We start from the raw sequence: 27,233 nt of genomic DNA, 5'->3' as shown, positions 1-27,233 counted from the left end.
CAGTGGGGTCCTCTCTCTCTCCTGTAGAGTGTAAGCTCTTATGTCAGTGGGTTCCTCTCTCTCCTGTAGAGTGTAAGCTCTTATGGTCAGCGGGGACAAACATAGTTCATAGGTTGAATAAAGACCTCAGTCCATCAAGTTCAACCTTCCTCCTCCAATTGTACATTTTGCCACTAATTTAACTATAACTCACAATGTTATGTGTATCGAGGAAATCATCCAGCCCCTTTATAAAAGCTGATATAGTGGCTGGGATCGCGGGATTTTCTCTCTCTCTTTTCATACATCCTAAAATCTTGTTTGCTTATGCGGCTGCTGCTTGACATTGAGTGCTGCTGCTCAGCTTTCTTATAACCAGAATATCCAATTCCTGCTCCTGTTCTGTAGTCCCGAGTATACTCCCATCTAATGTATATGTACATTAGCTCTGGCTCGGGATAGCACGCGTGCTGGGTCACGAGTGCAATAGATTTGAAGTGCAATAGTTAAAAGTGCAGTTATACATGGCCGGAAGCTGATAATCCATTCTCCTCTCTTCTTCTTCTTCACACAGGTATTTAATTCATCCATCCGTTTGTGTGCTGTCTGATAAGTGTGAACAGAGTCATATTCTCTGGCAACATTTTTCCATGGTATTTAATTCATCCATCTGTTTGTGTGCTGTCTGATAAGTGTGAACAGAATCATATTCTCTAGCAACATTTTTCCATGGTATTTAATTCATCCATCTGTTTGTGTGCTGTCTGATAAGTGTGAACAGAGTCATATTCTCTAGCAACATTTTTCCATGGTATTTAATTCCTTGGTCCTGTGTATTTTTGTCTTTTTTGTTTTTGTTGTCTTGTTTCTACTTTAAAATGTTCAAAGCCTTCTATTTCACTGGTTTATGGCCTCTGTGTTTATCTTACATAGCATTGCCTGCTCCAGCCCTGTGCTAATTGCCTAATTATTGTACTCAGTATGACCAACTGGTGCTGGCCTCTAGCAGACATTTTATTTTATATATATTCAGCTCTGGCTCGGGATAGCTCGCGTGCTGGGTCACGCGTGCAATAGATTTGAAGGGCAATAGTTAAGTGCAGTTATACATGGCAGTTGGACAGGGCAGGAGACAGGTAAGGTGCATAAGATATTCATACAAACTGCTTCTCGGTCAGTCATACTGCATTATGCATTAGTCTTATCAATCTGCTTTTTATTTGTTTTCACTGCTGCTTCCTCACAACTCGCCCGCCCTTTAACACATTCTGTGCACTCTCTCTATATCAACCCCTCCCTTCTCCCCTCTCCCATGTATAACTCTGAGGCTCTACAGACATTCCTCACCCACTGCAAACCATCGTCTTCTTTCTCCTTTTACTAGTCGCAGGCGACATCTCCCCCAACCCTGGGCCCCCCTCCACTAGCATATATTACTCTCCTCCAGCTGCATATAGAAACCCTGCTAATCTTATTAACGTTCAGTGCATGCCCTCTCCTATCGATTTCCATTGTGCTCTCTGGAACGCACGGTCTGTGTGTAACAAACTAACTTACATCCATGATTTTTTCCTCCCTAATTCCCTTAACCTTCTGGCTATCACAGAAACCTGGATTCAGCAGCCAGACACCACCGCTGCTGCTGCTCTCTCATTCGGTGGGCTGAAATTTTGACATACCGCCAGACCTGGCAACAGACAGGGTGGAGGTGTTGGTCTGCTCCTTTCCTCACAATATGCTTTCCAGGTCATCCCCCTGGTTCCCTCACTTGTGTTTCCTTCCTTTGAAGTCCACACCATCAGACTCTTTAAACCCTTCTCCCTGCGAGTGGTGGTCATGTATCGCCCTCCAGGCTCCTCCCGCCAGTTCTTGGATCACTTTGCCACCTGGCTTCCTCACTTTCTATCCTGTGACATCCCCACCCTCATCATGGGCGACTTTAACATCCCCATCGATGATCCTCTCTCCCAATCTGCCTCTCATCTACTTTCTCTAACCTCTTCATTCCGTCTCTCACAGTTTACTAATTCTCCTACCCATGAAGACGGGAATACTCTGGACCTGTTTTTTTCCCGTCTCTGCTCGCTGGATGACTTTACCAACTCCCCTCTCCCGCTCTCGGACCATAACCTTCTTTCCTTCTCTGTTAAGAATTGTCTCCTCACCGGGGACACCACCACTTACCACACTTATAGGAATACACGTACCATTAATACCCAGCAGCTTATGGACAATCTCCACACATCTTTAGCCCCCATCTCCTCCTTCTCCTGTCCAGACTTAGCATTGTCACACTACAATAATACACTGAAGAGTGCCCTAGATGAAGCAGCTCCTTCTACATGCAGAAAGACCTGACACAGACAACGGTAGCCCTGGCACACGATGCAAACACGCTTTCTTCAACGTTGCTCAAGGTGTGCTGAGCGGCAGTGGAGAAAATCTCTTTTAGCAGAGGACTTCATCCACTATAAATTCATGCTCAAAACCTATAACTCTGCCCTTCATCTGGCCAAGCAATCCTACTTCACCACCATCATCACTTCAATGTCCAACAATCCAAAACGACTTTTCGAGACCTTAAACTCCCTCCTGAAACCTAACGCACAGGCCCCCATCACCAACCTCAGTGGGGAGGATCTGGCCACTTATTTCTTTGAAAAAATCAACCACATCCATCAGGACATCTCAGGCCAATCTCCTCAGTGCCTGGATCCCCTTCCCTGCCACACTTCAAGCTTACTTGCCATCTTTGAGCCTGTTACAGAAGAAGAAGTTACCCAGCTCCTCGCTTCTTCTCGGCCTACAACCTGCAACAGTGACCCCATTCCTTAACATCTCCTGCAGTCCCTCTCACCGATGGTCACCACTCACCTGACTAAAATATTTAACCTCTCTCTTTCTTCAGGTATCTTTCCCTCCTCATTTAAACATGCCATCATAACCCCTTTACTTAAAAAGCCATCCCTGGACCAGAACTGCGCTGCTAACTACAGACCTGTCTCTAATCTTCCTTTCATCTCTAAACTCCTGGAATGCTTGGCCCACTCCCGTCTAATCCACTATCTCTAAAATAACTCTCTCCTCGACCCTCTACAATCTGGTTTCCACTCTTTACACTCCACTGAAACTGCCCTCACTAAAGTCTCTAATGATCTACTAACAGCCAAATCCAAAGGTCACTGCTCCCTGCTGATTCTCCTGGATCTCTCTGCAGCATTTGACACTGTGGATCACCAGCTCCTCCACACTATGCTCTGCTCTATCGACCTCAAGGACACTGTTCTCTCCTGGTTCTCCTCCTACCTCTCTGACCGCTCCTTCGCTGTATCTTTTGCCGGCTCCTCTTCCTCTCCTCGTCCCCTTACTATCGGGGTTCCGCAGGGCTCAGTCCTAGGCCCCCTCCTCTTCTCATTGTATACTGCCCCTATTGGACAAACAATCAGCAGATTTGGGTTCCAGTATCATCTCTATGCTGATGACACCCAATTATACACTTTTTCCCCTGACATCACCCCTACCCTAATACAAAATACCAAGGATTGTTTGTCTGCTGTGTTTAGCATCATGTCCTCCCTCTATCTTAAACTGAATCTCTCCAAAACTGAACTTCTTGTGTTTCCCCCACTCTACTAACCTAATTCTACCTAACATCGAAATTACCTTGGAGGGTTCAACCATAACTCCCAAGCAGCACGCCCGCTGCCTTGGGGTCATATTCGACACTAACCTTTCCTTTACTCCCTGTATCCGATCACTCACTCGCTCATCACCTGCATCTTAAAAACATCTCCAGAATCCGATCTTTTCACACTTTTGAAACTGCTAAAACTCTTACTGTCGCTCTTATTCACTCTCGTCTGGACTACTGCAACTCTCTTCTCATCGGTCTCCCTCTTACCAAAATTTCCCCTCTCCAATCTGTCCTGAATGCGGCAGCCAGGGTCGTATTTCTGTGCAGCCGCTTCACCGATGCCTCCACCTTGTGCCAGTCATTACACTGGTTACCCATTTGCTACAGGGTCCAATATAAACTCATTGCTCTCACCCACAAAGCTCTCCACAGTTCTGCACCACCTTATATCTCCTCTGTCATCTCAGTCTATCATCCTACACGTGCCCTCCTTTCCACAAATGACCTAAGACTAACATCCGCCATAATCCGAACCTCGCACCTCCGTCTCCAAGACTTCTCTCGGGCTGCGCCAGTTCTCTGGAATGCTCTACCCCAGACGATCCGATTGATGCCTAGCCCCGATGTCTTCAAGCGTGCTTTAAAAACCCATCTCTTTAAACAAGCCGACCACCTCAAATACCCAGTAAACTAACTTTCCCCTGTTCCCTCCTAAATACTATTCAGAATCTGCCCCCCACTGTTCATCTGTCTCTACACCCTCCATGCACACGATAACTGCACTCGGTAATTGAGTATTGCACTTGAACATACAGGCTGATGACCGGATCATACAGCTTTGTATGATAATCACGACTTATTATAATTGCCTGACCTGAAGTAACAAGCACTTTCCACCTATTGTGTCCCCCCATTTCCTTGTAGAATGTAAGCAGTGAGCAGCTGGACCCTCACTCCTAATGTAACTGTTAAACTGTCTCATCTTGTATTGAACTTATTGTCTGTATATGCCCCCGCTTAATTGTAAAGTGCTGCAGAATATGTTGGCGCTATATAAATAAAAATTATTATTATTATTATTATTAGTAATAGGATTTCTCCATCCTAGGTGCATTACTCTACATTTATCTACATTAAACCTAATCTGCCAAGTGTTTGCCCATTCAGTCATCTTATCCAGATCGTTCTGCAATATGGTAATGTCAAGATCAGATTTTAATACCCTACATACTTTGGTGTCATCAAAAAAGACTGACACTTTACTCCCAATCCCATCCCCAAGGTCATTAATAAAGAGTTAATAATAATAATAATATTTTTTTTTATATAGCGCCAACATATTCCGCAGCACTTTACAATTAAGCGGGGACATGTACAGACAATAAATTCAATACAAGGTAAGATAGTGAACAGTTACATTAGGAGTGAGGTTCCGGCTGCTCGCTGCTTATATTCTACGAGGAAATGGGGGGACACAATAGGTGAGAAGTGCTTGTTATTTAAGGTCTGGCAATTAGAATAAGTAGGGATTTTCATATAAAGCTGCATGATCCGGTGATCAGCCAGTATGCTTAAGTGCAATAATCAAGTATCGAGTGCAGTTATCGTGTGTATGGAGGGTGTGGAGACAGAGGAAGAGGAGGGAGCAGATTCTGAAAAATATTTAGATGGAGGGAACAGGGGAAAGTTAGGTTACTGAGTTGACATGAGATTGGTTTTTAAAGTGCGCTTGAAGACATGGGGGCTAGGCATCAGCCGGATTGTCTGGGGTAGAGCATTCCAGAGAACTGGTGCAGCACGAGAGAAGTCATGGAGACGGAGGTGCGAGGTTTGGATTATGGGGCGATGTTAGTCTTAGATCATTTGTGGAACGGAGGCACGTGTAGGGCAATAGTTAGAGATGAGAAAGGAGATATAAGGCGGCGCAGAACTGTGGAGAGCTTTGTCGGTGAGAGTGATTTTGGACCCTGAAGTGAATGGTAACCAGTGTAATGACTGGCACAAGATGGAGGCATCAGTGAAACGGCTGGACAGAAATACGACCCTGACTGCCGCATTCAGCAAGGATTGAAGAGGAGTGAGATGGTGAGAGGGAGGCCGATCAGAAGAGTTGCAGTAATCCAGATGAGAATAAGAGCGACAGTAAGAGTTTTAGCAGTTTCAAAGGTGAGAAAAGGTCGGATTCTGGAGATGTTTTTAAGATGCAGGTGACAAGAGCGAGTGAGTGATGGGATATGGGGAATAAAGTAAAGTTTAGTGTCGAATATGACCCCAAGGCAGCGGGCGTGCTGCTTAGGAGTTATGGTTGAACTGTGACGCCTCTACTCAGAGAAGCTCGTGTTTTACCCTGGGTGTTGGGGGACTCAGTGTCGGGCCCTGTGATGGAGAGATGGGATGCAGCCATGGCCTGGGCCCGACCCGTGCTCTGGGCCGTCACATTAGAAAGAGATGGTGTGGGCTTGTCCGGGTTGAGTGGCTTATTTTAACGACTATGCCACCTGTGGTGCCTGGTGAAGGGTCACCAGCACCGCTACAGTCTGCTGAGGCCCGGTGTCATGGCAGCCAAAGTTCTCACTGCTCCCCACAGGCGGAGCAAGGCCTCAGGGCAGGCAAGACAGGATGAAGGGGGTAGTAGTGCGGGGAGTACGGGCACCGCGTCGCATGGTATGGCGCATAATGATCAGTCCGGAGGCCATAGGGGTGAACTTCCAAGGCTTTACTCACTCAGAGATGACAGCGGGAAGGCGACTCCCTGCTCCCCGCGGAGTCCTGCGGCCACCAGGGACGGGGGTCCGACTACCTCCGAGAAAGTCCAGTGTTCGGTAGTGACCCTACACCAGAGTGTTCCTGCACTACAGACTTCACCCTTTCCCGTCTGTGCGTGCGTGTATAGGCCGGGTCTCCCTCTGAGCTCCTCTCAGGGCTAGGGCACGGGTGGCAATTCCTCTCCATCTGATGCCCGGTGGGATCCTCAGGGCCTAACCGGGCTTTCCCATCCAGGACGTGGAGTACAAGGTCGGGTGTCGGGGGCCGGTACCCCTCTTGCAGCCGGAATCCCACTGAATAGATCAGGTAGGCGAGGACAGGTGGCGTGCTCCACTCCGTCTGCATCCTCCCCGGGACCCATTTGCTGTGGAGCCACACTCTAAAGCTCCCGGGCCTTCTTGATCCTGGTCCTTGGCAGGATTGAGACATTGTCACGCTGTCTCTGTATACTGGAGGTAGGGGGCCTAAGCTGACCCTAAGCTGGGGCCCTGACTAATCCCTCAACCTGGAGGTACTGTTAAAGGTACAGAGGTCCAGGCCGCCAGCGTAACCCCTACCTCCCGAGGATCCCTGCACCTAAGTAATCTAGTGCTGAGAAGGACCCCGATCACAACAAAAGGGGACAAGTAATAATATGCCCACACACAGTACTTAGACGAACGAGACAGTACAAGGGAAAAACCAAAACCACCTTGCATACAAAAACTACACAACTACAACAGAGGGAACACCAACGGGAAAGGAGATAAATGATAAAGCGAGGAAGGGAGAAAACACTCCAAATACACTTATCTCTGAAACTCCAAATACCACGATCCGCTCTGTTAGTCTGCATGAAATGCTTTCACCGACACTTCCCTAACAGACCAGCAGGCATTTGAAGGAGTCTCACTACAGCAGCATTGATTGCAGCTGGGCGAGGCTGAACCTCGTCTAGCACAGAGAGAGAGAGAATTTACTCTCTCACTGCCGAAAAACACAAAGCACCAAAAAATCAGCTGCGAGAAGTCAGGCTGTGTAATCGTGACGATCTTCGTGGCGACACACCCGTGACAGTACCCCCCCTTCTACGAGGGGCCTCCGGACCCTCAGGGCCAGGTTTATCCAGGTGAGTCGTGTGGAAGGCCCGAACTAATCGGTCTGCGTTAATATCCGACGCAGGAACCCACATCCTCTCCTCAGGACCATACCCCTTCCAATGAACCAGGTACTGAAGGGACCGGCGATTAAAGCGTGAATCGATGACCCTCAATACCTGGAACTCCAAGTTACCATTGACCACCACTGGAGGGGGAGGTAAAGGTGACGGTACCACCGGCGCCACATACCTCTTAAGCAACGATCTGTGGAACACGTTGTGAATTTTAAACGTAGGGGGGAGGTCAAGACGGAATGCCACCGGATTAATTATAGAACTGATCCTGTACGGCCCGATGAACCTGGGACCCAGTTTCCAGGAGGGAACCTTAAGTTTTATATTCCTGGTAGACAACCATACCTGATCGTTCACACTTAGGTCCGGACCAGACACTCTCCTCCTATCAGCCATACGTTTGTATCGGTTCCCCATAGTATTCAGATTCTTCAGCACCCCTCTCCATACTTAAGCGAGTGATGAGGAAAATCGTTCCTCCTCAGGAACCCCCGAAGAGCCCCCCCTACTGAAAGTACAAAACTGGGGGTGAAAACCATATGCCCCAAAAAACGGGGACTTACCAGTGGACTCGCTCCGCCTATTATTAAGAGCAAACTCTGCCAGAGGTAAGAAAGAAGCCCAGTCCTCCTGGTTCTCTGACACAAAACACCGGAGATATGTCTCCAAGCTCTGGTTCATACGTTCCGTCTGACCATTGGTCTGAGGATGAAATGCCGATGAGAACGATAAATGCATCCCCCGCCGTGTACAAAACGCCTTCCAGAATTTGGACACAAACTGAGACCCCCGATCTGACACCACCTCGGAGGGTACCCCGTGAAGCCTCACAATCTCCCCAATGAACACCTGCGCAAGAGTTTTAGCATTAGGGAGAGCCGGAAGAGCGATAAAATGTGCCATCTTGCTGAACCTGTCCACTACAACAAGTATGACCGTTTTACCCGAAGACGGAGGGAGGTCCGTAATAAAGTCCATAGACAGATGAGTCCAAGGACGCTCCGGGATCTTCAAAGGTAAGAGGGCCCCAGACGGACGGGTATGTGAGGTCTTAGAGCGTGCACAAACCCCACAGGACGCGACAAAAGTTACCACCTCCTTATGTAAGTTAGGCCACCAAAACCGACGCGAGAGGAGATCCACAGTTGCTCTACTCCCCGGGTGTCCTGCAAAAACTGAGTTATGGTGTGCCTCGATCACCTTTTGTCGCAACTGATCTGGAACAAACAGTCTCCCCGGAGGTCCAACAGGGGCGTCCCCCTGAGCCTCCAATACCTCCTCCTCCAGCTCAGAGCATACTGCCGAAACCACCACCCCCTCCTGAAGGATAGGAATCGGGTCGTCCGTATTCCCGGCCCCAGGGAAACTATGAGATAAGGCATCCGCCTTTACATTTTTTGACCCAGGACGATATGTAACGACAAAATTAAACCTGGTAAAAAACAATGACCACCTAGCTTGTCTGGGATTCAGACGTTTCGCGGACTCCAGATATAGCAGGTTCTTGTGATCGGTGATGACGGTGACCGGATGGACTGCCCCCTCCAAAAAATGGCGCCACTCCTCAAAAGCTAACTTAATGGCCAAGAGTTCCCTATTGCCGACATCGTAATTCCTCTCAGCGGACGACAATTTTTTAGAGAAAAAGGCGCACGGATGCCACTTACCAGGGGACGAACCTTGTGACAATACTGATCCCACCCCTACCTCGGAAGCGTCTACCTCTACAATGAATGGCTGTGACGCATCAGGTTGAATGAGTATGGGTGCCGAGGCAAAACATTTTTTCAAGGAGGAGAATGCTTGACAAGCCTTGTCAGACCACCTAGAAAAATCCGTCCCCTTTTTAGTCATGTCTGTGAGAGGCTTAACCATGGACGAGAAATTACGAATGAACTTCCGGTAATAATTAGCAAACCCCAGGAAACGTTGTAGTGCCTTAAGATTCTCTGGCCGATCCCACTCAAGAACTGCCCGCACTTTCCCAGGGTCCATACGAAAACCGGACGCTGAAACCAGGAAGCCTAAAAACTGGAGTTCCTGTACGGCGAACACACACTTTTCCCATTTGGCATACAGTTTATTATCCCGCAAGATCTGTAACACCTGCCTAACGTGCTCCTGATGAGACACCAGATCCGGCGAGTAAATTAAGATATCATCCAGATATATGACAACAAACTGTCCCACCAGGCGGCGAAAAATGTCATTAACAAAGTGTTGGAACACCGCCGGGGCATTAGTCAGACCGAATGGCATGACAAGGTTCTCATAATGCCCCTCCGGAGTGTTAAACGCCGTCTTCCACTCATCACCCTCCTTCATCCTAATCAGATTGTACGCCCCCCTGAGATCCAACTTAGAGAACCATTTGGCGCCCACGATCTGATTAAAGAGATCGGGAATAAGTGGGAGCGGATACGGATCTCGGACCGTAATCCGATTAAGTTCACGGAAATCCAGGCAAGGGCGTAGGCCTCCATCTTTCTTCTTAACAAAGAAGAACCCCGCAGCCACCGGTGAAGATGAAGGTCTAATATGCCCCTTAGCCAGACTTTCTGAAATATAATCCTTCATGGCCTGCCTCTCAGGACCAGAAAGGTTATACAACCTAGCTTTAGGTAACTTGGCCTCAGGGAGCAGTTTTACAGAACAGTCATACTCGCGATGAGGAGGTAGTTCCTGACACCCTTTCTCCGAGAATACATCCTCAAAGTCCGCCAGAAATGGAGGTAAGACCCAAGGAGTAACCGCACCGATGACCGTGTTCATGCAGTTTTTATTACAGAATTTACTCCATTGGCTTATCTCTCTGGTTTGCCAATTAATAACCGGGTTATGCTTAGTTAACCAAGGAAGGCCCAACACTATAGGAGTGGGAAGACCCTCCAACACGTAGCAAGACAACAGTTCTTTATGTATCGCCCCCACTTGAAGTTTTACGTCATGCACAGCTTGCAAAAAACTTCCCTGACCAAGAGGCCTGGCATCGATCGAGAATATGGGGATGGGTTTAGCCAACTCACTCAATCGCATACCTTGAACCCGGGCAAACCGAGCATCAACCAGATTAGCCCCGGCCCCACTATCCAGAAGAACAGATATCCTCTCAGTTCTCGTACCCACCACCACCTCCGCCGGTACGAGAAACTGAGACGAACCTAGGGACGAAATACCTACTCCCAGATTGCCGTCCACAACACAACCTGGGATCAACAGTTTTCCGATGACTCTTCACTCTGCAAGGGACGGGATGGACACCCCCCAATAAAATGTCCCTTTCTCCCGCAGAAGAAACACCTTCCTGTCTTATGGCGCACCACTGGTCCCCTCCCCCGAAATGATGTCCCTCCTAATTGCATAGGCTCCTCTGGACTGACCAGGGGAACCACCATATGAGGGGACCTTGTAGGAGGTGGAGTCATCACAGGGGGTAGAGTTATCCCGCACCTCTCCCGAAGCCGTCTGTCAACGCGAATAGCAAGGGCCATAGCGGCTTCCAGTGACGCGGGAGAGTCATACTGTGCCAACACATCCTGTAATTTGTCGGATAAACCTTGACAAAACTGGCTCCTAAGAGCCGGGTCATTCCACTGGGTGTCCGTGGCCCACCTATGGAACTCCGAACAGAATTCCTCCGCCGGACGATCTCCCTGCTGGATCCTACGTAACTTAGACTCAGCAAGGGAGATCCGATCTGGGTCATCATATACGAGTCCCAGAGCAGCGAAAAACCTATCCACTGACTGGAGAGCCGGGGAGCCCGGGGGAAGAGAGAACGCCCAAGATTGTGGGTCCTCTTGTAGGAGCGAGATGACAATTCCCACCCTTTGTTCTTCACTCCCCAATGACCGAGGCCGCAGCCGAAAGTACAACTTGCATGCCTCCCGGAAAACAAAAAACTTGTCCCGCCCCCCAGTGAACCTGTCAGGGAGAGCTACTTTAGGTTCTGGTCCGGCTTGCTCCCGAGGATACAAAACCTTGGACCTAACGTCCGCCAACTCCATGGACAAACTCTGCAACTGCCGAGCTAGACCGTCTACTGGATCCATGGTAGCTGGAGAAAAACTAAGTGGGTCGGTGAAAATGTCACGCTGTCTCTGTATACTGGAGGTAGGGGGCCTAAGCTGACCCTAAGCTGGGGCCCTGACTAATCCCTCAACCTGGAGGTACTGTTAAATGTACAGAGGTCCAGGCCGCCAGCGTAACCCCTACCTCCTGAGGATCCCTGCACCTAAGTAATCTAGTCCTGAGAAGGACCCCGATCACAACAAAAGGGGACAAGTAATAATATGCCCACACACAGTACTTAGACGAATGAGACAGTACAAGGGAAAAACCAAAACCACCTTGCATACAAAAACTACACAACTACAACAGAGGGAACACCAACGGGAAAGGAGATAAATGATAAAGCGAGGAAGGGAGAAAACACTCCAAATACACTTATCTCTGAAACTCCAAATACCACGATCCGCTCTGTTAGTCTGCATGAAATGCTTTCACCGACACTTCCCTAACAGACCAGCAGGCATTTGAAGGAGTCTCACTACAGCAGCATTGATTGCAGCTGGGCGAGGCTGGACCTCGTCTAGCACAGAGAGAGAGAGAATTAACTCTCTCACTGCCGAAAAACACAAAGCACCAAAAAATCAGCTGCGAGAAGTCAGGCTGTGTAATCGTGACGATCTTCATGGCGACACACCCGTGACAGACATTCCTTGTCTGCAACCTACCTCTCATCCCAAGGCCAGGGTACGAGGGCTGTGTCCCTTTTCGGTGCAGGCCCACACAGGATCTGCGCTCCCGGAGGGAAGTCACATAACACACAGTAGTTCGGCAGCACAGTACGACCACTAGAACCTATGACTTAGGACTAGCAAAACGGAAAAGATGGCATTCTATTAAATATGAAATTTGAAGTGTAACTAACTTGTAAGTCCTCCACCCTCACCTACTAACTGGTTCCTACCACTTTGTGTTCCCCAGTCTCCCTGTAACCAAGGGAGCAGCACCTAGTGCATACCAGCTCCCTCTGGTGGAGAAGTGTGGTGTTGGATGAAAAAGGTTAGGTCACAACTAACACACTGGCCTTACCTCGGAGGAGGAACACCACACTCCATTAGAGAAGTGCAGCATTCCTGTGGCGGTCGAACCCTCAGGGGCACCACAGAACCCTCCAAGGTAATTTCAATGTTAGGTAGAGTTAGGTTAGTAGAGGGGGGGAAACACAAGAAGTTCAGTTTTGGAGAGATTCAGTTTAAAATAGAGGGAGGACATGATGCTAGAGACAACGAACAAACAATCCTTGGTATTTTGTATTAGGGTAGGGGAATCGATCCTAGTACAGATCCCTGCGGCCCCCACTGCTGACTATATCCTATTTAGAGAATGTACCATTTATGGCGACTGTCTCCTGTCATTTAGCCAATTACTTACCCATCTGCATATAGTTCCCCCAGTTCTGGCTTCTGTAGCTTCAGTATAAGGCTGTTATGTGGTACAGTATCAAATGCCTTTGCAGATAAATCACATCCGCCACATTACCAACATCCAGATCTGCACTTATAGAAACCCAACATGTTGGTTAGACACGACCTATTCTTCATGAATCCGTGCTGATTATCATTTATTGTATTATGCTCTGTGATATACAGTAACTCTGCAGGTCATCTCTTATGATGCCCTTAAAAACTTTGCGCCCTATTGATGTCAGACTTATCGGACGGTAGCTATCTGGATCAACCTTCTTACCTTTCTTAAATATCGGTACCACATCGGCTATCCTCCAATCCTGTGGCGATACCCCTGTTACAAGAGAGTCTAGAAGATAAGATACAGCAGTCTGTCAATTACTGAGCTCAAATAGCTTTTAGCACAACTGGAAGATTTCATGTCACATTGGATATCTGGATAGTTAAAATCCCCCATAATAAGGACCCTATTATTATTTGCTGCATTTTTAATAAGTTCCAGCATTTTGTCCTCTACCAGTTCAGCTATATTAGGAGGCTTGTAATTAACTCCAATTAGCAGCTTTTCATTATTGCCATCCCCATGTACATTCACCCAGACTGACTCTACATTGTCGCAGCTCCCCCCAATGTTGTCATTGAGCACAGCTCTTAAGTTGGGTTTAATGAAAATACACGCCCCTCCACCTTTTTTGTCTTTCCTGTCCTTTCTGAATGTAGTGTATCCCTCCATGTTTGTCATCCAGTCACGGCTTTCATCCAGCCTGGTTTCCGTAATACCCACCACATCATATTCCGTGACCGACATAAGAGTCTCCAGTTCATTCATTTTATTTGTGAGACTTCTTGCATTTGCCAGCAGACATTTAATACTATTAGCAGATTTATTACTCTTACGCACCACCCTATTTTCCTTGCATATCCCAGACCCCCATACATCCTCATTAACCTCTACTGTCTCACTCTCTCTGTCTACTCTATCTTTTTATTAGCACAAATACCCGCCCTCCCCCCAGATCCTAGTTTAAAATCTCCTTCATCCATCTGGCCATTTTTTCCCCCAACACAGCTGCTCCCTCCCCAGTGAGGTGCAGACCGTCCCTACTGTAGAGCCTGTAGCCGACAGCGAAGTCGGCCCAGTTCTCCAGGAACCCAAACCCTTCCTTCCAGCACCAATTTATAAGCCACTTATTTATCTCCCTAAGGTCCCGCTGTCTTTCTACAGGGTGGGCCTTTTATATGGATACACCTAAATTAAATGGGAATGGTAAAGTGTAAGCTCTTATGGTCAGTAAGGTCCTCTCTCTCTCCTGTAAAGTGTAAGCTCTTATAGTCAGCGGCGTCCGCTCTCTCTTCTGTAGAGTGTAAGCTCTAATGGCCAGCAGGTTCCTCTCTCTCCTGTAGAGTGTAAGCTCTTATGGTCAGCAGGTTCTTGTCACAGGTGTGTCAGATGTGACAGACAGTTGCACTGCGGTTGGTTGCAGGAGATCTCTTTGTTCGGCATTACAGACACCTTCTTAGGAGCTGTCTCACTTTAGGACCTGGCAGCTACCTCCCTCCTGCTCTAATTAACAAGCTTGACTGGGTGTTTAAATACTTTCACTCTGCTATAGGGCAGCACCAGTGATATTCATTTGTTCTCTGGTGAAAGCTTGGAGCGAGTGCAGTCTGTTTACTTCCTCTCTGGTGCTAAGAGGACGTGTGTGTTATCTCTCTGAAGTGTCTTTCTACCTTATCGTCTCTAGTTGTCAGTGGGGATTGACTAGTGCTCATCCCCTCCTTCCCTAGCCAGGGCCAAGCGTTAGGGAGATACAGGGATAGGTTCCTGCGTGGCGATTGGTGAAAAACCAATATAGGGATGGTAGGGGAGACAGGGTGATCTCCACTTCCCCCTTTCACTAGAGTCTAGGCTCCCTTTCCCTCTCCCCTTTGTGTTGCACTTAATCTTTCCCACATCTTGCGTGACAGTTTCTCTCTCTCCTATAGAGTGTAATCTCTTATGGTCAGTGGAGTCCTCTCTCTCTCTCTCTCTCATTTTACCCATGTGTATTTTCTGAGCAATTACAATCTTTCCAGTATTAAGATTCAAGCTATTTTTTGGAGGGAGAGGGGTGAAGGGAAATTTGGCAAATTTGATTTTCAAAACATCCGTTCATCTCTTCTTGCTACAAATATCTGAAAATGTTCCTGCAGAGGAAAATTTGTAAAAAGTGTGCCAAACTTTTTTAAAAATACAAAAAAAAAGGCGCTAGCCTCAAGAACACTGTCTATGGCATCGGTGTGATGAAACGGAAGAGGAGGATCTAGAACCAGTGTTCAGGCCTGTCATGGTCAACTCTGTGAGCAAGGGAGAAGGGAGAACCTGCTACTCATACTGTGCCTTTTGGAAACAGCAGGTGCTATAGGATTCACCGTAGCAGTATTGTTAGGTAATTCAGGGGTTAATGGATCCACAGTCACTTCAACAGAGTAGATGCTGAAGTGACCACAACACTTGGGGTTGCTGGTGTGTCCACTGGGGTAGATGATGGGTAAGGTGGCCTCCTTGATTCATGATTACTGTTTCCCCCATTTGATTGTGTAATAACTGCATGGATCCGCTCTTAGGTTGAAGTTTGAGCTATTATACATGATATAATTAATTCCAATATATATGAACTTTAAAGGGTACTGCAACTGGATGTGATATGTGGAGATACTCTGATAATATATTTTGTCTTTACTACTAGATGTTATATTGGGGATTAGACAAGATTTTTTCATCTGTATTAATTTCTTACACTAAGGTTGTACACCAGCCTTGACCAATATAATTGGTGGACCACTAGCTACAAACACCCGTGTCCCTGCTATCGTTGACTGTTTTTATACTTTGTTATATATGATTTTGGCCCGGTTCTGTTTTATTTCTTTGTATTAATAAACTTTGGATAATGACTCCATGTCTCTTATGGGAAAAAGTTATTGAGGAGTGTCCTAGTGGATAACCCGCTACAGCCTGCATGTTGTGGGCAATATGAATGTATTTTGGATGATATGGATCCTAGTCACTTCAACAGAGTTGGACAGAGCAGATGCTGAAGTGACCATAACAGCACAAGTGGGCTGCTGGGAGTTAATATCACTTTGTGCATCTTCTGCAGAAACAGAAGTACTGCCTCTGGCATTAATTAGGTTAATAGGAGCCTGGTGCAGAGGTAAACCAAAGAAGTAAGTCGGCAGTTGCAGTGTGATGGTGCCACACTCAGGAGGAATCTCTACTTGTTAGGCGAGACTAAAATGTCTGCTTGGCACGCAGCTGAGCGACCGGCATTGATAGTATGGGAACTAGGGTGGGTGAAAACGCGTTGTGGACAGCCGGCATCCTGACACTGCCGCAGCAGAAATAAGGACGTGCAGCCAGTGCTCACCTTCCTGAACAGCTCGAGCTCGCATCAGTCAGGGGCTTGGATATCTCACCTATCAGACAGTGCTGCATGAGCACCTGCGAAGGACATCTCAACTGAACACACAGCACCTCATTACAGTAAAACTACGGCTGTCCCTCAGAACAGCCCCAGAGTGAACAATGTTACTCTTCTCCCTGTTTATTTTCTTCATCTAGAGGAGCAAGTGTACTTCTCTGGACTTATGTCACGATGTGACTGCGGGATAGCAAAGGTGCTCCTACACTGACCCTCAGGCTAACAGGTCCCTAGCTATCCCTGTCCTGGGGATTACACCTGAAGGTGTAGATGCCTGAGCCTTGTACCTTACTATGCTCCTAAGCAACACTAGCCAGTAAAGTGTATGGGGAGAATGCAAATAAGACAGACATGGCAAAATAGAAGCACAGTCACATAGCAAGCTCTCAGGGAAAAACAGTAAGGAATTAAAGTGTAAATCCCTTGAGACAACATAAAGACACCTTGGAAAAAAGGAAAGGGTTAAGCAAACAACGCTCACAACAACTTTGGAAATAACCACTAGTAACCAGAACATGTCCAACTCTCCAAACCAGGATAAACTAACTATAGCTGGCATTACCTCCATAGCAAAGCCAGCATATATAGAAGGAGAGCAGACATGACTGGTTCTCTCACAGCATGTGACGCAAAGGCAATTAACAACCTCAGCCCAGCAAAGATTTAACTCTTTCTAACCTGCCTAGGAGTTGCAGCTCTAAGAGTCGACGCCCGAGTCACTCTGCACAGACCATAGCTATCCATGGAGTCACAAGGAGGAGTGCATGAATCTGTGGAATCCACAGACATTGATGCAACCATGACAGTTGGTGATGTTTGAAAAAAACTCCTTGTTACAACTTATGAATGGATCCTTCATTTCATGGCTGCACTAAGTTGAGTTTCAGGTTTCACCATAATGAAATGCTGTGTGCTCAGTTCAGGTGTCTGGCCTCTTAGCGTGCACCTCACTGATTTAATTTTTGATGAGCTCAAAGGACCAGCGAAACAGCAGTTACACCCACTCCTTGATGAAATAAACTTGCAGGGGGAAAGGAGTAACTCACACAAAAAAGCAGCTAGAGCAGCCCCTGCCAATGGTAGGAGGATATGTATCCAGTTTTGCTTCATCTCTGCCAGAAGCTATACACACTGCTCGAAAAAATAAAGGGAACACTTAAGCAATAGAATATAACTCCAAGTGAATCAAACTTCTGAGAAATCAAACTGTCCACTTAGGAAGCAACACTGATTGACAATCAATTTCACATGATGTTGTGCAAATGGAATAGACCATAGATGGAAATTATTGGCAATTATCAAGACACCCTCAATAAAGGAGTGGTTCTGCAGGTGGAGACCACAGACCTCATCTCAGTACCAATGCTTTCTGGCTGATGTTTTGGTCACTTTTGAATGTTGGTTGTGCTTTCACACTCGTAGCATGAGACGGACTCTACAACCCACAGAAGTTGCTCAGGTAGTTCAGCTCATCCAGGAGGGCACATCAATGCAAGCTGTGACAAGAAGGGTTGCTGTGTCTGTCAGCGTAGTGTCCAGAGACTCGAGGCGCTACCAGGAGACAGGCCAGTACACCAGGAGAAGTGGAGGGGGCTGTAGGAGAACAGCAACCCAGCAGCAGGACCGCTACCTCTGCCTTTGTGCAAGGAGGAAGAGCAGGAGCATTGCCAGAGCCCTGCAAAATGACCTCCAGCAGGCCACAACTGTGCATGTGTCTGCACAAACGGTTAGAAACCGACTCCATGAGGGTGGTATGAGGGCCCGACGTCCACAGATGGGGGTTGTGCTCACAGCCCAACACCGTGCAGGACGTTTGCTATTTGCCACAGAACACCAGGATTGGCAAAGTCGCCACTGGCGCCCTGTGCTCTTCACAGATGAAAGCAGGTTCATACTGAGCAAATGTGACAGACATGACAGAGTCTGGAGATGCCGTGAAGAGAGATCTGCTGCCTGCAACATCCTTCAGCATGACCGGCTTGGCAGTGGGTCAGTAATGGTGTGGGGTGGCGTTTCTTTGGAGGGCCGCACAGCCCTCCATGTGCTCTCCAGAGGTAGCCTGACAGCCATTAGGTACCGAGATGAGATCCTCAGACCCCTTGTGAGACTATATGCTGGTGCGGTTGGCCCTGGGTTCCTCCTAATGCAGGACAATGCCAGACCTCATGTGGCTGGAGTGTGTCAGCAGTTCCTGCAAGATGAAGGCATTGAAGCTATGGACTGGCCACCCGTTCCCCAGACCTGAATCTGATTGAGGACATCATGTCTCGCTCCATCCACCAATGTCACGTTGCACCACAGACTGTCCAGGAGTTGGCGGATGCTTTAGTCCAGGTCTGGGAGGAGATCCCACAGGAGACCATCCGCAACCTCACCAGGAGCATGGCCAGGCATTGTAGGGAGGTCATACAGGCACGTGGAGGCCACACACAATACTGAGCCTCATCAGGAGCATGTCCAGGCGTTGTAGGGAGGTCATACAGGCAGGTGGGGGCCACACACAATACTGAGACTCATCAGGAGCATGCCCAGGCATTGTAGGGCAGTCATACAGGCACGTGGAGGCGAAACACAATACTCAGCCTCATCAGGAGCATGCCCAGGCATTGTAGGGAGGTCATACAGGCACGTAGAGGCCACACACAATACTCAGCCTCATCAGGAGCATGCCCAGGTGTTGTAGGGAGGTCATACAGGCACGTGTAGGCCACACACAATACTGAGCCTCATCAGGAGCATGCCCAGGCGTTGTAGGGAGGTCATACAGGCAGGTGGGGGCCACACACATACTGAGCCTCATTTTGACTTGTTTTAAGGACATTACATCAAAGTTGGATCAGCCTGTAGTGTGTTTTTCCACTTTAATTTATTTTCTAAGTTAAACTAAAGCCATGACCATAAAGGCGCAGTTGTACTGATTGAATGGATAGCTCTAGTGAAGACATCAGCTTTGTGGTTGTTCTTTATTCCGCATGTGAAGCTTTCAAGTAATAAAATTTAGATGCATAGGAGCTGGTAGCACGAACATAGGACTGCTACTCAAAACAAAGAAGATGAATATATTTACTACTGTCAGGTAGGACCGGGACACATTTGAGATATATGGCGAGAAACTGGAAGTTGTAAAGAGCTTCAACCTACTTGGATCGATGATAAGAAAATAGCTCTGGGCAAATCAACAATGAAGTCACTGGACAATGTCATTGAGTCCCCCCTCGGGGTGCTATCGCGCTCACAGGTCTGTGGAGTAGATGATCTCACCCAGAGAGGGGGCTCACTGACACGCTTCCATAGAAGTCTGCCCCCTGCGCTGTCAGACTTGTGTGAGGGAGAATATGTTGTGCACACTGGGGGTGGGGAGTTGGGGGGGACTCGGACATCTTATGATGACAGGAACTGCGCAAACTTGGCCAGCTGAAAGACCACTACGAAGATGGAATGAAATAACGCCAGGGGGCGCTAGGGAGCATACTTAAGAAGATAAAAGCTTGGTATTTATTGAATGGAGCACAATTTTTAATACATGTAAATTACAAAACCATTTATTTCCACCTTTTCTGCTTCGTTAAAAGTATTCTTCATGGTGGCACAACTCCTTTAACTTAAAAAATCGTGCTGACGGATTCTCTTAAAGTTTTTAGACACAATAGTTGCATAATAAAATTATGAGCAAACACTTGGCAGATGAGATTTAATGTAGATAAATGTAGAGTAATGCACCTATGACGGAGTAATCCTATTGCTACATATACATTAGATGGGAGTATACTCGGGACTACAGAACAGGAGAAGGACGGGGGATTCTGGTTACAAGTAATCTGAGCAGCAGCACTCAATGTCAAGCAGCAGCCGCAAAAGCAAACAAGATTTTAGGATGTATAAAAAGAGAGATATAATTCCGCCTTCTCAACATATTGTTGCCCCTATATAAATCACTGGTGAGGCCACATTAAGAATATGGAATCTGTTTCATAGGTGGGCATTTAGATTGTTACACAGGATGGCAGCCTCTAATAGGAGAAATTGGAAAAGAAATCAGAAAGTTGAGCTTGTTTTGCTTAGGAAAAAGACATCTCAGAGATCTCATTTATATGTATAAATACATCTGTGCTCAATATTAGGGACTGGCACACAAATTATTCCTTCCAAAGACCATACTAAGGACAAGGGGGCACTTATTACACGTGGATGAAAAGCAAATCAGAAAGGATTCTTTACAGTCCGAGCAGTCCGACTGTGGAATGCCAACCACAAGAAGTAGAAATGGCAGATTCTTTACTCACAACAAATGCCATAGTGGGTTATAAATAATCTTGATAGACAATGTAAGACTAGTGGTGAAAGGTTGAACTTGATGGACCTAGGTCTTTTTTCAACGTATATAACCAGGTAACTATAACTACGACTGGAACAATAACTGAAATATTGGACATCAGTGATTAGAGTATGTTGGGGCTGTCTGGTGCTTCTTACCATTTATGCCTTTAGGACGTTTAGACATTGTACTGCCTATTGTATATTGTCTGATTACCATCATACTCTATAACCTCTTTGAAAGAACCTCCAAAAATGGTGTCTTTTAGGGAGTATTTCTTAAAGAAGAAAGTAAGTGTATAATATAAATTAGAAATTAAAATCTGTCACAGAATATCTGGTCTTTATAAGAGAGTCGTCTTCTGGAGAGGTTTGTCTGTATTTGTATGTCTGTTAGCTTGTTAAAACTTGTTATTTATTATTAGGTAACATTCTGGTTGAACAAATGCTCCTGGATGAACATGGGCCTCAGCTTTCCCCAGAACTGAAAGGTAAGTGTACAGTATATAAGATTATTATAGTAAAAATGCTCACAGCTATCACTAAGATAAATCATTATGACCCAAAAGCCAAAATCAGTAAAGTAGGCGGACATTGGACATGTAATACAGACCCAAAGTATTTATGTGAAAAAGTGGAGCTGTGCATCCTCCACCTCACCGACCAACGCGCGTTTCACCAACACTTTCAGAGTTAAGTACGGCCTGAAGAGGAGAGATTGGTGTATATTTGTATATTTGTGTTTCGATAGTTAGTCCCTTTATTCAATTCCTCGGCTACTTTTGTTTCAATTAAATCTCATTTACTCGGTTACATATGATATACACACTGTCCTTCACACATCGCTGGAGATCCTTTTACTTTCCTCCCTGCCTACTAAGAAGCTGTGACCAGTAATATGTACGTGCATGCATATATCATGTACTCAGATCCAAACACTGTACGCTGGTGACCAAAGGGTAACAATGTTTTGAACTTTTGACTTTCAGGCTCCATGTCTCACCATCCACTACAGCTTCCAATGTGAGACTACCACCATTTTATAGACATCATCTTGGCTATCTCATACATAAATTTGACTTACAACTATTTAGCATATGATTAGTTATGCAGATTCTTCTCATTTCACTGCATTGTTACTGTTTTGCTCCTAGAGGTGGAAAATTATTTTTCTTCCTGTACACTGCAAAATACAAGCTGTTCTCACATCCCCTAATAGCTCAGTGTGTTATTAGGTTGATTCCCAAGCGAAAGGTCACTGGTTTGAATCGAGGAGCAACCATGAAGATGATTTTCCAAGAAAAGAGAAACAGCATCATCCAGCTCATTGATAGTGGTCTTTCGGCCAAGAAAATTGCCAAACTGCATCATGTGAGAGCCATGACAGTTGGAAGAATATGAAATGAAGTCCATCCATCGATTCAAAAGCCAAGAGGTGGACGTCCAGGCAAAATATCAGAGTTAACAAGTGGACTCATCATGAGGTCTATCAGTTCTGGAGCGACAAACACGGCAGTGGAGGTGACTCATAAGCTTCGTAGTAGTGAGAACACAGATGTCCATGGAAGCATCGTGCGATGTATGTTACACAAGTCTGCAATGGTGGCCCGATAAAAAGGTGAAGAAGTGTTGTCTTCAATATCGTTATAAGAAGCGTCCACTCGAGTAAGCAAAAAAGTCTGAAGAGTGGACAATAGAAGACCAGAAACGGGTTATTTGGAGCAAGGAGACAAAAAGTAAATAAACTAGGCTTTGATGGGTGCAAATGGGTGTGGAAGAAACAAGGGAAAAAGAGGCTAATGGATCGAGAAATTGAAGGAACTGTCAAGTTTGGCTGAGGAAGCCAAAGGCGTTGGATACTTGACCAGGATCGATGGTGGTTTCAATGTTGAGCTATATGTAAGTATCCTACAAGACGAGTTACAAAGGATGACATAGTGTTCCAACAGATCAACAACCCGAAGCATAAGTCGAGATTGGCGAATAAATGGTTCAATAACAATAAAGTAAAGGTGCTGGATTGGCCCCCACAATCCCCAGACCTCAACCCAATCCAACACTTGTGGGTAGAGGTTAAGAAAAAGCTGTATACGTACCCAAGTGAGTCGACCAGTATGCACCAACTTTGGGAAGGTGTAGAAGAGACCTAGAATTAGATTTCGGTCAAGACATGCTTGAAAGTGAGCAAGAGATTTTTACGAGCAAAACAATAATAATGCAGCGACATTATAATAATCTCCATAACTTATCATATGCAAACTAGTTGCAAGTCAAATTTATGTATGAGATATCCAAGTGGATTGTCTATAAAATGATGGGAGTCTCACGTTGGAAGCCGTAGTGGATGGTGAGATATGGAGCCTGAAAGATATGGAGATATGGAGCCTCATCAGTGTACGTCTCCTGGACCTATACTTATAACCAAAGCTACATTCAGCACCTGACCAGTTCATGTACCTATAAAGATTGGGTAGAAATTTCTACTCATTCATAAACACATGCAGATTACAGAATACACAGACCCATGCGGGAATTATCCGTGGGATACAAACATATGTGCACACACATATACCCATACCCCCATTTTCTTATTATGTCCTTGTCACATTTTTCACTTTCCCAGGGAATATTGGTATAAAGCAGCCTATATGTAACACATCTACCGAGTATTCCAATGATGCCGTAAACTAGTGCTTGGAGTGGCTAGGAGACCTGTTTTACGTTTGCTTTTTTTCTCTGGAATTCTGCCAGGTGACATTTGCAAACACCTTAGGTATCAAAACAGTCGTAGGTTAACCTCTCAAAGGTCACCACATTTTGGAAATTACCCTACTGACAGAATTTATTTAGGGGTGTATGGACCATTTTGAACCCACTGATGTTTTGCAGAATGTAATGTCCACTGGATGGTACAATGTGTGAACATAGAAATATTTCCACAGATTCGTCATTGGAGCATACAAGTGTTGAGTTCAGATTGTGCCACAACAGAGGGCACTTTATTGATTGGTAAACGGGTTTATACCATATAATTGGACATCATCTACTCTTTAGGACCTTTACAGGATTCATATGACTTGGAGTACAGATCTTGCTGGTTTGGTTTTAGCGTGCCATGTTGCGTTTAAAAGGCCCTTAAGACACAAGTAAAAAGTCCAAATTGATGACCCAATTTTGGAAACAAAAGCTCTTTAAATTATTTTTCTAAGGGTAGAATGAAAGATAAGGGAAATAAGGAGAATTAAATTCATAATAATCTTTGAATTTGTGGCACTCAACATGCAAGGGTTACGTTTGTTAGAGCAGGTGTCAGACTAATAAATTGTGTCCTTTCTTTTCCACATTCTGAAATATAATGTGATTTTCTCTGGGCCCTCCCTACTTTGGAGTTTGTGAAATTTTATTGGGAAAGTGTTGCCCTGGTACAACGGTCAAATGACTGATCATCTTAAGTGGACATTGAACATTATGATTATAATGCAATAACTTTAGAACATCTACAAAGCCAGACCAGGTCATAAGCATGCAGAAAATTCTGGTGCAGTATGAAATATTCACCCTCCAATATTGAGGAATATCTGACTTATTAACTATCCCTAAGCGAAATGCAAAACCCTAAAACATCATAATCTCCACTGCAACTATGTCTAATTAGCATCTAGTGACTAGAGATGAGCGAACATGTTCGATAATTTCAAATTCGGCACGAACATTGCACATTCGGTTTCGTGATCGGACCCCCGAGCGTTTTTACACAAAATCGGCAAAATTTTGCCAAAGTTCTGTAAATGATCGCGTTTCTACTAGTGTATTTTTTAGGACTTCGGCTAGGACGTGTTTGATTAGGGGAGGGGGTGGCGAGAGGTCAGAGGAGCGGTGCACTGTTATTCCTAATTTTTTTTTTCTTAACTTAATATGTGGAGATTCTGGCAAGTCAATCAGTGCGCAGGAATCATCCACAACGTCCAGACACAAGAGCTTGTGTCATTGGCTGCCAAAGTCACATGTCCCTCTCCATAAAAAGAGCAGACATGTTGTTTTGGCGCCATTTCGTCAGTGTAACTGCGCAGAGAGGCTGCTCCTGCTGCTGCTGGATAGTGAGAGAGTGAGATAGTTAGCTTGTAAGTCAGATAGTTTAGATAGATCGGACCTTGTGTGGCTGCAAAATCTACCTTCCGGCAGATCAAGTGTTTTTGCAATTAGTGTGTGTACAGATCTGAGGCTGTTGGTTGTAAATATTCTCTTAGGCATGTTAACGATACAACAATATTTTATTCCTTACATCAAGGGATTACAATAATTCCAGGTAAATGGGCAAAATAAAATTGTCTCAGTCCACAAGATCCCCTCCCCGGGACGGTGGTTCCATTGCCTTTGTACCAAGCAATTCTCACTGTCTCCCAACTTTTGGTTACATAGTACATAGTTTTAAGGTTGAAGGAAGACTAAGTCCATCTAGTTCAACCCATAGCCTAACATGTTGATCCAGAGGAAGGCAAAAAAAAACCCATGTGGCAAACACTAAGCTCCACATTGGGGGAAAAAATTCCTTCCCGACTCCATACGACAATCAGACTAGTTCCCTGGATCAACGCCCCATCAAGGAATCTAGTATATATAACCTGTAATATTATACTTTTCAAGAAAGGCATCCAGGCCCTTCTTAAATTTAAACAGTGAATCACTCATTACAACATCATGCGGCAGAGAGTTCCATAGTCTCACTGCTCTTACAGTAAAGAATCCCCGTCTGTGATTATGATTAAACCTTCTTTCCTCCAGACATAGAAGATGCCCCCTTGTCTCTGGCCTCAGAGTAAAAAGATCAGTAGAAAGGTCTTTGTACTGTCCCCTCATATACTTGTACATAGTAATAAGATCACTCCTAAGCCTTCTTTTTTCCACAGTAAATAACCCCAAGTGTAATAACCTGTCCTGGTATTGCAGACCCCCCAGTCCTCTAATAACTTGTCTTGGTATTGCAGACCCCCTAGTCCTCTAATAACCTTGGTCGCTCTTCTCTGCACCCGCTCTAGTTCAGCTAAGTCATTCTTATACACCGGAGACCAGAACTGTACACAGTATTCTAAGTGTGGTCGCACTAGTGACTTGTATAGAGGCAAAATTATCTTCTCCTCATGAGCATCTATGCCTCTTTTAATGCATCCCATTATTTTTTTTGCCTTTGCAGCAGCTGCCTGACACTGGCCACTAAACGTGAGCTTGTCGTCCACCAATACACCCAGGTCTTTTTCAGTTACAGTTTTGCCCAGTGTTTTACAATTAAGCATATAATTATACATTGTATTTCCTCTGCCCAAGTGCATTACCTTACATTTATCCCCATTAAAGCTCATTTGCCATTTATCAGCTCAAGCTTCTAGTTTACATAGATCCTCCTGTAATATAAAATTGTCCTCCTCTGTATTAATTACCCTGCAGAGTTTAGTGTCATCTGCAAATATTGAAATATTACTCTGTATGCCCCCTACAAGGTCATTAATAAATATGTTAAAAAGAAGGGGGCCCAATACTGACCCCTGTGGTACCCCACTGTTAACTGAGACCCAGTCTGAGTGTTTTCCATTAATAACTACCCTTTGTTTCCTATCACTGAGCCAATTCTTAACCCACATACATATATTTTCCCCTATCCCCATTGTTCTCATTTTATGTATCAACCTTTTGTGTGGAACCGTATCAAAAGCTTTTGAAAAGTCCATATACACAACATCCACTGCATTTCCTTGGTCCAGTCCAGAACTTGCCTCCTCATAAAAGCTGATCAGATGAGTCTGACAGGAACGGTCCCTCGTAAACCCATGTTGATATTGGGTCATGAGGTTCTTCTTCTTCAGATACTCTAGTATAGCATCTCTTAGGAAGCACTCCAGGATTTTACCGACAAGTTCAGTTTTTGTCCCCTTTTTGAATATTGGCACCACATTTGCTATACGCCAGTCCTGTGGTACAGACCCTGTTATTATGGAATCTTTAAAGATTAAAAATAATGGTCTATCTATGACGTTACTTAATTCCTGCAGTACTCGCGGGTGTATCCCATCCGGGCCCGGGGATTTGTCAACTTTTGTGATTTTTAGACGCCGCCGTACTTCCTGCTGGGTTAAGCAAGTGACATTTACTGGAGAATTTTTGGCACACAAATTTCATATCTCCAGCCAGTATAGTCTGTAGTCACAGTCCACGCTCCTGCAGACTAGAGATAAAATGATGGAAGCACAGGTATATAGCAGCACCAGTCCTTTAAGCAAGTTTAAATCCAAACGGCAGATAAAGTGATAGAAGCACAGGTATCCTGTAGCAACAGTCCTTTAAGCAAGTTTAAATGCAAATTACATATCCCACATCTGTAGCATGTTTAACCAGCTCAGTCGGTAACTGATCTCCAACACTTCATAGATCACCCATCCTTCCTTAGGATACAAAAC

At 45.6% G+C, this 27,233-nt stretch overlaps 2 protein-coding genes across 5 annotated transcripts in view; one reads left to right on the top strand and one right to left on the bottom strand.

The window, feature by feature from the left end:
* The window catches only part of LOC141167149 (uncharacterized), a 1,037,600-nt gene that overhangs the window by 153,203 nt on the left and 857,164 nt on the right, over positions 1–27,233 (bottom strand). The gene's annotated exons all lie outside the window — the stretch shown is intronic.
* Positions 1–27,233, top strand: part of LOC141167147 (NACHT, LRR and PYD domains-containing protein 12-like) — a 225,452-nt gene that overhangs the window by 52,669 nt on the left and 145,550 nt on the right. For all 4 annotated transcript variants that reach the window (XM_073654536.1, XM_073654534.1, XM_073654532.1 and 1 more), the window contains one exon: positions 21,210–21,275. In XM_073654536.1, the coding sequence (XP_073510637.1) occupies positions 21,210–21,275 (66 nt within the window). The remainder of the gene's footprint in view (positions 1–21,209; positions 21,276–27,233) is intronic.

The sequence above is a fragment of the Phyllobates terribilis genome, unplaced genomic scaffold, assembly GCF_046119375.1.
Source record: "Phyllobates terribilis strain yellow unplaced genomic scaffold, ASM4611937v1 Scaffold_11__3_contigs__length_659146591, whole genome shotgun sequence".
Taxonomy (NCBI): domain Eukaryota; kingdom Metazoa; phylum Chordata; class Amphibia; order Anura; family Dendrobatidae; genus Phyllobates; species Phyllobates terribilis.
This window is presented reverse-complemented; position numbering and strand designations above follow the sequence as displayed.